At 44.1% G+C, this 14,258-nt stretch overlaps 1 protein-coding gene across 2 annotated transcripts in view; it reads left to right on the plus strand.

Moving 5' to 3' along the window:
- The first annotated feature begins 234 nt into the window (after positions 1–234).
- The window catches only part of LOC142767582 (uncharacterized), an 89,323-nt gene continuing 75,299 nt past the window's right edge, over positions 235–14,258 (plus strand). For both annotated transcript variants that reach the window (XM_075869545.1, XM_075869546.1), the window contains exons 1-2: positions 235–292; positions 1,849–1,946. In XM_075869545.1, the coding sequence (XP_075725660.1) occupies positions 252–292; positions 1,849–1,946 (139 nt within the window). In that variant the 5' untranslated portion in view covers positions 235–251. The remainder of the gene's footprint in view (positions 293–1,848; positions 1,947–14,258) is intronic.

Below are 14,258 nucleotides of genomic sequence, written 5' to 3' on the forward strand. Positions count from 1 at the left end.
GTGTCCCGCAGTGAAGCTCTGCTGCCAGGTGGTACAATCCCTTGATTGTGAAGACCCTATATATCATATATACTATATTTCACTTGCACTGTTAGGCATTGGTGCTACCGATAAACAGAAAAAGAAGCAAGCTCACCGTGGGGTTTCAAGAACGATTGCAGGATTGTTTTATTTTTGCTTCTACACTGCCATAAAAGGATTACTGATATGCGTACCATTCAGTGTGTGGGGACTGTTTTCAGCGGAAAACCATGACGACTCGACAGCAGAAAATTCCTTCGCATCGCTATAGGTGAGCTCACAACTTTAACAACGGAGCCAGTTTGTACAGCTTTTTCTTCTTCTGTTTACACTAATAAAAATATTGAGGCAACATTCTTGAAAAGCAACTCAAAATTTAACCTATGATAGTCCACGGAATATTCTTTGTAGTCATTTTACTGTAATATAGTATTTTGGTATTGAAGTGAAAATAAAATGAGATCGGTGAATATAAGATACACTGCCAGCAGTCAGAAAATCGGTAAAAGCGGTTAGAGCACATGGTGTTCCAGTGTTTCATCAACTGACCCAAAAGTATTAACATGCTCCAGTCCTCTTGAAGGTCTGTGAAGAGGAACCCCTTCATATGAAAATCGCTAGAAAAAAACAGCCATATCCACAAATCGAATGATCATAAATGACACTATATATATATATATATATATATATATATATATATATATATATATATATATATATATATTGATTGATTTGTGGGGTTTAACGTCCCAAAACCAGCATATGATTATGCAAAACGCCGTCGCCGTAGTGGAGGGATCCGGAAATTTCGACCACCTGGGGTTCTGTACCGTGCACCCAAATCTGAGTGTACGGGCCTACAACATTTCCGCCTCCATCGGAAATGCAGCCGCCACCACCGGGATTTGATCCCGCGACCTGCGGGTCAGCAGCCGAGTACCTTAGCCATCAGACCACCGCGGCGGGGCTATATATATATATATATATATATATATATATATATATATATATATATATATATATATATATATATATATATAATACAAACACGACCTTCAATGTTAATATATAAATGCATTATGCACACCATACATACCTACGAGCTTCCCATGAAAAATGCTTCCGCAACAATGCATAAACTGTAATAATATTATACACGAGATGTTATTTCACAAGTACAAGAAGGGAGGCCCTCAAAATTGGAGGAATAATTTTTCTTTGAATGTTAATACTTTATGATCACTGAAGTATGTTGGTAAGAAATCTCAATGATGTGGTATCGGACGTACGCCTGAAATGCGTCATTGAGCTTTGTAACTTCAGATGCCTGCTCGATCTCGTCATCACTTACCTCACCATTGTCTTGCATTTCAGCAACGAGGTGGCTGCAATGCTTCTTTATTTCAGGGTATTTGTGCAATGGTGAATGTTCGTGATGTTTTAGCTGGCCATACAGGCGGAGTTTTTTGACGAAACCTTTTTAGTAGGAAGGCTTGTATTGAGCCGGCAATTGATGTGTCCATCAAAGGCGTCGGCATTGGGCAAAGCACACAGTAGGCCAAAATGTCGCAATTTCAAATTTCAGCGTCTTATTCTTGTCTCTCGTAAAATATCAGTGTTCTAGCTCCACTTCTCTACTTGATCGATCTAGTATAGGCGTTTGTCGGGTATATGCTAGACGTGTTGCTTACGCATTATTCAGGTTGTTCCTAAATGGGATCGTATGCTAACATGCTCCTCCAGCCTTAGAAGTTTAGCCATAGACATTCTTATTCATATTCGACTTCATTGCGCATGTGTAAGATAACTTGTCTTTTTTTCCTGCAGATGCATTTCCGCAACAATGAGATGCACCCTTGTCTTATGTCTGGTGCTATGGAGCTGTCTTACTCCCGTTTACACGCGTACTACTTGTTGCCCAAAAGGTGCGTATTTTGTAGTTTGCAAAGCTAAGAGGCAATTCAGCACCCATGCATTACCTTAGATGTTCAACACTAAGCGGCATTTTACCAGTTGGAGTACTTTTATATCTGGTGATGTTAGACTCAATATTACTTTATTTATATTTTTTAAGTTTAGAGAAAACATCTGAAAACATTTCCTGCACTCACAGTCCCAAGAGAGTGCTGGCAACTCTCTTTTTTGGAGTGAAAACTTCACCTATATTCGACTCTCTTTTCGGGAGTGCTGGGAACTATCTGCAGCACAGAGTAGGCACATTCTCTCCACAGAGTGCCTGTACTCTGGTGGAACGAGAGTCAACAAGCTTCCTCGCTAGAGTACAGTCACGCTTCTGAACTAGATTTCATGCGCTTCATGTAGGAGTTCCGCTATTATCTCACAGATTTTCACCATATGCTCCGGCTAGAGTGCATGAACTCCCTTCAAGAGTAGGATTACTCCTGCTGCTAGGCCTACCATTTAAAAATAAGAAGTCGGGCATTTTTTTACATATAAACAGTGAACACACCAGAGAGATTGCTTGTAGCTTACGTCACAAATTTCTGCGAATCGTGCCGCTGACACCACGGTTGGGTAACGCACCGCTGTCACCACTGTTGGGTATTGCGTGTTTTTCAGCTCTCGGCTGCCACTGCACAGAGCTGAGAGACGGAGCGGACAAGGCTACGGTGAGCTAAGGCAACATTTATGCACTGCACAAACAGTGGTGTTAAGAGAGAGGCAGCTAAACATCAGTGAGTCGGTGCTTCACTACGCTTTGAGTTCAAAATTGCCCTTTAGCGTGCCCGTGCCACATATTTAATTGATGATTGATTGATATGTGGGGTTTTTGGGGTATGTATTGATATGTGGATTGATGTGTGGGGTATGTGGATTGATAAGTAGAGGGTGACAACGATGACGCCACATCGATTTACCGTCTTATTGACGTGACTCATATAAATAAAGAGGCACCCAAGGAAGAGGAGAGACCGTACAATGTGGTCGCGTATCACAAGAACCGAGCTACAGGGATTCCGGTGGTCTTCAGACTAATCATCGCCGCAGACTGCTTCTGGAAGTTGAATCCAAATTGCATGGCACCTGGGATAATGCCTGCTATCATTGTGAAAGTAGCATCATCAAGAATAAGCAGAGACCAAAGTTTTTGAGTCGGAGTACGGTCTTTGTACCCGGCAAACAAGTTGATGCTGATTAAGAGTCGTGATGGCTTGCCTGTGCATGTGTTTCTACTCCAGTCTTACAGTAAGACCCTAGCAAAGATAAGAAATGTTCCTCTTGAATACAGCGATTATGACCTACTGGAGTATCTTAATCATGTTGGAGTACTGTCAGTCACACGACAAAACAGATGGGCAAGAAATGAAGATGGGATTCCCAAAATGCAGCCCATACGCAACGTAATAATCCAGTTTAGGCATGATATGCCGTTGACAAAAAGAGACGCTCTCGGCTTTACTTTTCACACTGTCGAGGAATACATTTAGCCAGCTGTAAGGTGCAGCACCTTCCAGAGATATTGGCATATGACTAACACTTGCAGGGGAACCAAGAGATGCAGGGTACGCGCGGGCGCACATGATTACAAAGCATGCACGCGAAACATCAACCTAAGTGTGCAAACTGTGCTGGACCACATCTGGCGTCGTTATCACGCTGTTCTCGAAACTGTTTGTCATCAGCTGCTCAAAGAGATAGAATTGTAAAAGGGTACCATAACATACAAAGAAGTCCAGCGCCCAATGTGGATATAGTCGAAGATGTTCTTGCAGCACGAAGAAATGAAAAACAGTGGCGTCATGACTCCTACTCGGAAGTATTGAAGCGCTCACCACCAAAACGTTGCGTTGGCGAAGAAGTGCGGGCGCAAAAACATGCTGAAGTGGCGCGTTCTGCCGGGCAAGACACAGCAAAGGAGTCATTCACTACCAAAAAAAAGGGTCACAGAAGCCTGTTGAGGAAAAGGTATTCAAAAAGTGTGATCTCGACAGAGACAGTCGAAAACGAGAAAATCACTTTGGCAATTATCTTTGTGGCTTTTAAAGCGATTCTACGATACTGCCACAAGCAGGATCTTTATCAGAAGTAAACTTTACGCTTGACCTTGAGCATCTTATCTTGTAGTAATCATGGCAACCTGGCTGTTTGAATAGTACAAAGGAAGTAAAGTATTCCAGAGGAACCGCAACAGTTTGCAAAATCAAAGGGGAGATTTTTGGAAATTCGTCACTTAGTACGAGTTTTTGATTTGGTGTATTTCTGAAACAAGAGCATCCACTACCTTTCGATTGTCTAATTACGTGGTGTACGAAGCAGAACGGGCTGCTGCAAAAAGCAAGGTGATGTTGTGTGTGAGACGCAATATTCCATCGACGCTGGTGACTACTTAAAAAACAGATTCGTCGGAATTCGTTATGTACAAGATCAAGCAGTTAGTGTATACGTGCACCCTCAAGCAAAAGTTTCATACGCAGAGTTGGCTGCAGTGTGTAGATCTGATCATGATCCCATAATTATTTGTGGTGATTTTAACACGCACCGTGAATTGTGGGGTAGTGAGTGTTCTGATGAATGTGGATTTGCTATAGTAAAGTTGGGCGAAGACCCGGTTACGTTACAATAAATGACGCTTCTTTGACGTTCCTACAAGAGACTAGCTACTCTAGCGTGATAGACATCACTGCGTGCTCCTCAGAATTAGCAGCTGAAGTGAACTGGACTACGGACGCTGATACTAGGGGAAATTACTACTGTCAGTATTCATATACCACCCAAAGTTGAAGAAAACGAGAGATAGCCGCGCAACAAGAATTAAATATTGCACAATCTTTCGAGAACTACAGAGACAAAATCTCGAGCCTTGCTGTGACGCTGAAACGCATGCATCAGACAAAACCATTTCTAACAAAAGCTACTCATGCAGCACCCATTCCAAATGAGTATGCGGGTGTTGGCACTGAGTGTCAGCGTTTCAGGCAATACGACACTTATCTAACACAAAGATGTCGCAAGTCCAGAAATTTAGAAGATTTTAAGGTCGCACAGAATGTATATTCTGCAATGTAGAACCAACTACAGAAGCTTTCAACCAAAAGGGGGCAACATTTATTTGGCTCACTGTCTCCATTTCTTCGGCGCCTCAACTGTGGAACATGGTACGCGCCCTACGACAGCCAGTAGTCCACTCGAGACCACTACAGGCTCTAGCGCTGTCTCAGGTAGTTAGCGAACATGTCATTGCCGAAGAACTTTGCGATCTTATAGTGATAAATGAAGAGGCGATCCAAACTAGCAAATATAAATCCTCAGAAGTCAGCTTCGGGGGTTGTAACGAAGTTCTCTGTGCTCAGTGCATAAGTTCAGGACGACAGCTACACACCAGACGAGCTCCAATATGTTCTGTCTTCAGTAAAACGAACAAGTTCACCAGGACCAGATCGAGTTAAATACGCTGCAATTTCTAATTTGTGCGATAAAGAAAAATTACACCTGCTGGATATTTACAATAAGCGTTGGCAAGAAGAAAAGGTTCCGGAAAGTTAGAACGTATCAAAAGTTGTACCGTTGCTATAGCCAGGAAAGAGCCATATTCAGTTGAATTCGTTCAGGCCAGTTTGTTCGACAAGTAGTATTTCGAAAGGGATGAAGACAATGATCAGCGAACAACTTTTATTGTAGCGATAAGTGAAACAAACTACTACTAGAAAGCATAGCTGGCTTCAGAAGAGGTAGATGCACAATGAACTACATTTTGACCTTGATCACAGATGTTGAAAAGCAAAGTACGTAAGAAGACATCCAGGTTGCTGTATTTCTTCGTGTCCGACGTGCATACAACACAGTGAGTCACGTTTCACGTTGTGTAAGGCCTGGCGTTGAAGGAATTTAAGGGCTAGATACAGCGTTGAATCGCTGACATCTTGAAGCCCCGGCAAATTTTCGTAGTTACGCAGGATGGCCCAACGTAAGAACATGTCGTCAACCAAGGAGTGCCACAGGGCAGCGTGCTAAGCGCTCTTCTCTTTAATGCAGTCATGGCACAGCTTGCGTATTATCTTTCACCTAACTTCAGGTGTTAGGTATATGCTGATATAATAACATATAGACCTCTGGTCCGTTCTTTTTGGATGTTTTCTAAAAAAGAGATATGAAACTGAGTCTTGCTAAAAGAGCCCTACATCGGTTTACAGTACAGACAAGAAGATCTCAAAATGGTTCTGCCAAACCAGCCAATTCAAATGGTAAAAACTGATAGATCCATGGGAGGGATTTTAGACCGAAGATTAACATGGCCGCCTCATGTCCAGTCTCTTCAACAAACAGTAAATAAAGTCATTCGAATGCTCCGTAATTTCTGCGGAGCTAAATAGGGCACTACGGTACTACAGAGTCGCTTTCGGCCATACATGTTGCGTGAACACGTCCCATCGTAAGTTACTCACGGCCTCTGCTGCACGGGTATCCAGCCTCCACTGAAAGGAGACTTCACTTGTTATTGGCAAGAAGCTTGAGGGTATGTCTCGGGTTGCCAATGTCAACTTCTAGTGTTTTAGTGTATTCAGAAGCTCGACAACCACCTTTGGCAATACTCCGACATAAAAAAAACATCTAAAAGTTCATTTACAATTTCCACGCAACATGAAAGTCATGCTTTATCTAGTGCACTAATACAAAGGACTGCGACGTGACTACAGGATAGTGTGTCATCATTGCAAGCAGTAGTTCCAGGATTTCAACGATCGAAACCTTCAAAACCTTTGACGCTGCCGCTTCTCAACGTTATTTGTGAAACATTTAGCATACGCAAAAAGCAGATTCGGCGCTTTTAGTAGCGGCACAGATCGCACTTCATCATTTTTATATAATGCATAATAAAAAAAGAAGATACACACAGATAGATCACATGCACTGAAGAAGCGTCAGCCTGTGTAGTATTTACACTCGAAATTCAGAAAAAGAGAATGTACAAATTATAGCACAAACCTTCACTGACAACAGCAGAGTTGGTGGCTATCTTCGAAGCAGTTAAGCTTATATGCGAAAATTCTGTGCAATGAAAGTGGGTAATATCAGGAATAGCAAACATGACCCTCACCTAATCAAAAATGCTTCTTGCTTCGAAAATGCGAGGTCACCTAAAAAAATTGGGAAATAGCACAATCTATTGCAGAAATGGTGAAATATGTCTCAGCGCAGGGTCAGAACATTCTATTCCAGTGGAGAATTAGTCACATCGCAATGAATTGAAATGAGGAGGCTAACAGCATCGCATAGAAAGCATTGAACGAAGGTACAGGATTGTGCAATTCCTGTGTCTGGGAAGGATATTGGACCTTATATAACACAAGGAGCTAACCATTGTTCAATGGAGAAGTGGTTTGGTACCCGTAAATTATAGGAATTATGACTTTAGAAGTTGATTCACACTCAAAACTTCTCATTGCGACAGATCTCCCATGACACTTAGAGACTTCGATCCACAGCCTTCGATAGAAAGTAGCATATACAAACAGCTTCCAGCAGAAAAGATGTCGATCCAACTCCCCGAAATGCAATTTGGTCATGCGGAAGAAACTGTTCGCCAGATTCTTTTGGAGTGCGGTACATACACGAATAAAAAAGAAAAAGTTCAGGAACAAGCTAGAAAATGTAGACAGACGGCCCTTCAGAATAAAGAAATTACTCTGACCATGGCCTGAAATGCGTCTTCAGAAAAAAAAAATCTTCCACACAGATGTTTTAATGAAAACAGGACTAGGAAAGCGCTCGCAATAGACAGCCATGAATTGATATATATGAAACCGGTTAGTGCATATACTGACAGTAGAAAAAGAAGAAGGCGAGAGAACAGTTTATGACAGTGTGAACTGCGGCTAGCAAACTATGCTTCAGCATGAGATTTGAACTGGCCTCAGTGTGCTAATATGTTTTTATTGTAAACTAACAGGTAGCGTTCAGTATTATTCTTTTTTTCACTGCAGGAATTATTGGTATTGAGTAGCCCAAGCAATATGAGCCTCAACCTCTCCACAGCTAAACTGAACACAACAGATCAGAACAGAGGTGCTAGATACTAGGCACTGCAGCACCTTAGGGAGTTGCACTGAAGTGCGGCGTGATCCTGTGATCTCTTCGAATGCTCTGCGACGCTCTCGGGTGTTCTGACGCCTCGGATGCTACTTCTCGTCACGCCGCTTTGCTGTTTTATAGACCTCGGGGATCCTTTCCGTCAGCAGCCTCCAATCAGAAACCACCGCTGGTTGTGGGCTATATTGCTCCCGTGGGTGAGGGGCTTGCCACACTTTGCGTAAGACACGCGAAAGAGATTCCGGTGATTGCGTACGCTTGCCAAATTTGGACTTGCGGGTGAAAGAACTTGCCACACATTGCGTAACACGCCGCAAGAGATGCTGGGGATCGCTTAAGCACGGCTTATTTGCTGGTTTGGCCACCGGTTACATCAGATGATACTTTGCTGAAGCACGGACTACTAAGCCCTTTAGTGGTAGATGCAGTGAAAGTGGTTCTGAGCAAAACCTAATGAACCAAGAAAATGACTCAAAATACCCTTATTTCCGGTATTTCTCTGCATTACAATTTTTTGCGTTTGTGTCAGTACAAGAAACACAGACGTCGTTCAATATATGAGCATGAGGTTGTGCCTAAACCAACAATGATCAATCATGTTCATTGCCTCGATATTGATCAGCAGTATCAGGCACAGAGCAAACGAAATCTCTTTGTGTCGGCGACTTCTTGCTTTATCTTATAGCCACGCCACGTTCATAATTGTTCGAACTGCACTCGCGTCTTGTATTTTATGCCTGGGTCTACCAAAATTTAAGTGAACTATTTCTGTGAAAAAATCAACGTCTAAAACAACACCTTCAGAAGAAAAAGAAAGCAAGTTCAGTTAACGGGTATCCAACTCCCGAGCTCTAAGTCGGGGACAGAAGCTGGCGGGCACACTACCCGCGCATCTGGTCACTTTTTTCTTTTCTTTATTACCAGTGTAGACACAGCACTCAACAAAATAAAATATATATCAAACAAATGACATTACAAATGAAACGTGAATTTTGACAAGTGTCAAAGTATAGAGGTTTTTAACATTCCTTGATCAGTAGAAAGCTTTCTTCCTAATGAAGCCATTCAAGTACATCTTGCAGAAGCCTGTGTGTTTCAACAAATTTAGATGAAGATTAAAAGGTGCAATGGACAACCAGGCTTGCATTTAGACCAATATCGCACACGGCCACTTTACATTATGATGTATTTTCCAGGCCCCGTAACATGTTGTCGCTGGTGAAATAAGACACTAAGCCAGGAGTTGACCTCTGCTCCAGAACTAGAACAGCGAAAATCGGAGTGTCAGAGCGGGTAATTCATGAATCATATGTGTCATTGAAGAAACATCATCTCGATGGCGCACATTAGGATGAATCGAAAAAACAAAGGAGGCACTGTATTCTGGAAAGGCGTGTGTTGTTGCACTAAATAAGTCAATAGGTCACTATGAAGCAGGGTATGAAATAAAAAAAGAAGAAACAAGAAAAGAGAAATTAAGAGTATAGACGGTAATATGTCTGTATAATCCAAATTGACTCAGCAGTCAAGTCACACAGAGAAAAGTATGTTTGACTCTAGTAACATGAAAGACTTCAGTTTGTGGAAGCCGACGGAAACGTTTAAAGTGCCCTCTGGTAGAACCTCGTTGTTTACTTCACTGAGTCACCGTAAAATCTTGTAGGGTTTGAAATAGCGACGCAGCAACTTTCTGATGGGTCACGTTGTCGAATGGGGGTCCACACCTACACTTCGTCGCCTGGATTGAAGGTTACTTCTCAAGAATAAAGATTGTAGCAGCGTGCGTCTGCAGAATGGTGACACTGAATACGATGTCGAGCATGTCAACGAGGTTCTTCAGCACGTTGAAGCCGAAAGAGTGCGAAACTTGTATTTTCTTGGACTGCAGTGTCGTAAGCAAACGCAACGTAAAGCAAGTTATCGTGGTCAATGGTTACATACATTGACAACATGTCTTCAATGATCTTGTTTAGTCGTTCGGTGAGTCCGTTTTTTTTCGAGGGGAAAGGGACGATACGCCGTTGTGGTACGGTTCTCCATGCACCTTAGCCTGAAGGCCTTCTGTATCTTCTCTGCGGTGAAAGCTGTGCCATGATCTGTGAAGACGGCAGGTGGAGCGCCATGATGTAGGACAATGCTTTTAACAAAAAAGTCCCAGCTTTGCCGAAGCAATGAGCGCAATAGCAACGAATAGGAAGGTAACGCACGCACTGGCAAGAAAACCAAAACGTGCCCCGCATTTCCCACGCATAAATGATGCAGTAAACATACTCTCAGGTAAAGAATAACGTAAATGAGCGTCTCAGTTGTTACTTCGCTGAGTCTAAAAAGCACTTCGCTGTACGTGAAAAGGTTCACAGCCTCCATTTTAACAAACGCAGGCTGTGCAACAATTGCACTGACTTTTGTGCGCCCCGCCACAACTACAACAAAATCATTTCAGTGCTAGCCCAAAGCCAGCCAAGACGTATGATCCTCCCCACCGGGAGATAAGGGCGCGCGAAAGATCGTGTACTTCGCTTGCCATTTGAACGTTGAAAGAGGTGCCTCTCGGTTTATCAGTGGTTCAATTCCGTCCCAGGTCCCAGGTTGAATTCCGTGCACCGGAGCTTTATATTATGTATTTGTTACGCGAAAGATGTTTGTTGTAAAGGCGGTATGATGGATAATGGCAGGAAGAGGGCCTGGCACAGATTATAGTCACTTCTCTCTCCTTTTCTCCACTTCTACTGACGTCCCGTGTAATTTCACCCGTTTCAGACGATGCCCACTAGGCAAGTTACTCAGTGTCGCGCGTAGTATGGTTTCAACCAGGCGACTTCTACGACGTCAGTTTTTCTGGAACGATGGCCAAAAGATGTGAGGCGTGATTTCATGCACGTAACATCGCTAAGGCCTGACTAAACGGCAAAGATACCTGTATAGTAAGCCAGAAATATTGATACTAGCCACGCTTGGGGTATGAAGTCCACAGCCATCCCATATCTCCTTCGCTGTACGACACATGTCGATGTTGCTTAACGTAGCAAGCCTTTGAACGGTCTTGGGCTGCGAAAGTCCCAAGACGAGCGATAACTTGTGCCTCCTCTGCGTGACAGAGTCTCTCTGCAAGGGATGGGATTTCTTGCTCTGAAAACATTAGAATTGTGTCAAAGGTATTAGGTGGCTCGCGCTTGTAGACAAGATACAAAGGGCTAAATCCGGTGGTATATTGTAGCGAAATGCTGCAGGCGTAGGTAATAAATAGTAAAACTTCATCCCGCTCCTTCTGTTTGGAATTAACGTACATAGCGAGCATGTTAATGAGCGTCCTGTTGAAACGCTCAGGAAGGCCGTTGGTCGTTGGATGGCATGAAGGGGCGTGACGAAACTGGGAAACAGACCGGTGAATCAACTCTTCCACGACGCCGGCTACAAACTGCCGACTACGATGGCTGATGATGGCGCGAGGGGGCCCATGGCAGAAGATGATGTAGCGGAGCAGGAAGTCACAAACGTGACCGGCTGTTGCAGCAGTGATTGCAGCGGTTTCCGCATACCGAGTGAGGTGGTCTACACAGACTATAAACCAGTGGTTTTAAGTGATATATCGTGGAAAAGGGCTCACAAAGTAAATGCTGGAGGACTCAAAGAGAAAACATGAAGGTGGTACGGGATGCAGAAATCCTGGTGGCGCACTTGTTAGACTCTTGTACCGTTGACAATGCTCACTGCTGGTCATGTATTTAGCTGGCCCCTGACGCATCCGGAGCCAGTGAAAACGTTTTAGTGTGCGGTGACAGGTCTTGGCAAACCACTTATGCCCAGCTGTCGGATCGTTGTGCATAGCTTGCAGCACGTTGGTTCGCAAATAGTTGAGGGCAACCAAAAGTAGGCGGGCCTCCTTTGGAGCTTTTGCTCGAAAAGATTGCCATCATGAATGACAAATGGACTTTGATGCGGCTTATTGACGGCAAATGAGAAAAAAAGGCGCTAGGCTACGGTCTTCACGTTGTTCATTACGGAACGTTTGCAAATCTGGAAAACGTGAGCCAAGGGCGGCGAAACAGTTGTCTTAATTTTCGGCGTCGCATTCAGTCTTGAGAAGGAACGCTCGCCATAGGACGTCCACGTGACGGCGGCCACTCTTGAAGCAAACATCAAAGCCAAATTTTTCCAAACGGAGCGTCCATCGTACGGTTGGATCTCTTAGACTAGTGAGCCAACAAACTGAGCGGTGGTCTGTTACGATGCAGAACCGGCGGCTCTGCATGTACAGGCGAAACTTTTGCACGGCGAAGACAGCTGCCACACATTCTTGATCTGTAACAGTGTGATTGCGCTCAGCTTTACTCAAAAAATGGCTCGAGTAGGCAATGAGATGTTCGGCGGCGCCGTGGCCCTGAGCTAATACTGCACAAACACCGATTCCGCTGGCGTCACTGCGCACCTCAGGTGAGGCCGATGTGTCGAAATGACGAAAAATAGGCCCAGAAGATAGCAGAAGGTTCAACTGAGAATAAAATTACTCGCACTCTTTGATCCACATGAAGGGTATTCTTTGTTGAGCAGATGAGTAAAAGGTCCAGCAACATCGGCAAAGCCAGGAACAAAACGCCGGAAATACGAACATAGGCCCAGGAAGCTTCGGAGTTCTCGTAGCGAGCGTAGTTGAGGAAAAGTGCTGAGAGCAGTGCTTTTCTTGGAATCAGGCCAAACGCCACGTTTGTCTACAAGATGGCCAAGAACTAGACTTTTACGCTCACAAAATGGCACTTTTTATAATTCTAAATAAGTGCGGATTTCTCAAGGCACGTCATAACGACATAAGTTTGGCGATTGTGTTCTTCAAATAAGCTGCCAAAGATTACGACGCCATTGAGATAGCAAAGACATATTCCTTAACTTAAGCCACGGAGAACTGTGTGCCAGCGCTAAAACGTGGCTGAGCAGTCACAAAGACCAAAGGGGCATGACGTTAACTTCAAATAAACAAATTGTAGTTATAAACGCCGTTTTTTTTTCTTTATGGGCAGAGTGCATGATCCAAATCCAGATCTTCAGTCTACGGATGAAAAGCAGGAAGCAGAGCGCAAACAATTCAAAACGTCATCGATGAATGGAAGGGGATATTCGTATTTTTTAAACTGAGTTGAGCCACTGTAAATCTACACAGAATCTGCAGGACACATCCTTCTTCTCTACAAGTGTAACTGGTGGTGCCCTGGGGGCTAGAGCTGTGTAACTTTATTGGACAGCATTTCTTTCACCTGCTCAGCAATCACTTTTCACTCAGGCGGAGATACTCTCAATCGAAAAAACAGCGTTTCAAGTATCCTCCAGTGCGTTTCAGCGTGCTGGGTGACGCTGAAAACGCTGTAAAGTGTGTCCCAGTGTACTACAGCGCACTGCGAGGCACTGGAACACACTGTACAGCGTGGCCATTGTCGCCCAGTGCGCTGAAACGCACTGCGCCACACTGTACAGCGTAGCCCTTGTCTTAAAGCGCGCTTGGAGGCCCTGAGACACACTACAGCGTGGCCAGTGTCGCCCAGTGCGCTGAAGCGCATTGGGCCACACTGTAGAGCGTAGCCCAGTGTCTTAAAGCGGGCTGAGAGGCATTGCATGGTCATGCTGTACTGTCTCTATCGCACGCTGATAATCTTTGCGGCACATTGGCACACTTTCTGTAAGACTTCATATTGAATTCATATTGAATCGTGACATGTCGAGCGTAAAATTAACCGAATATGATGGCATTCCCATCTATGTGCTACACATAGCTTCAGTTTTCTTAGGAAATGAATGCGAGTACGCTAAAGCATTCATGTGTTGATCGCGCTGGTCCGAGGCGCTGCCGGGATTAGTGGGGGGGGGGCAAACAACAACTTTGTTCCTGCAGGGGGCAGGGAGCATAAAACCTATGCCTTGTGTTTTACCCATGCTTGCTCCTGAACGTGGGGGCAAGGGGGGGCATGCAAGAATTTCGGGATAAAAGGCTGCAGCCCACCCATGGATGCCCCCCTTGGCGCGGGTGCGCTTTCCTGGAAGTTTGAGTTTCGTTAATGTGTTTCATAAACGGCATTGATATAACTGAGAATTCACAACACAAAATGACAGTATCAGTCTGATAATCAAGGCCAACATACTTTAGCAATGAGTCGTTGCGGCTCGTACCGTAGAAAGCCGCGTGTCCCCGGCAGCAGTTA

The sequence above is a fragment of the Rhipicephalus microplus genome, chromosome 7 (assembly GCF_043290135.1).
Source record: "Rhipicephalus microplus isolate Deutch F79 chromosome 7, USDA_Rmic, whole genome shotgun sequence".
Lineage (NCBI taxonomy): Eukaryota > Metazoa > Arthropoda > Arachnida > Ixodida > Ixodidae > Rhipicephalus > Rhipicephalus microplus.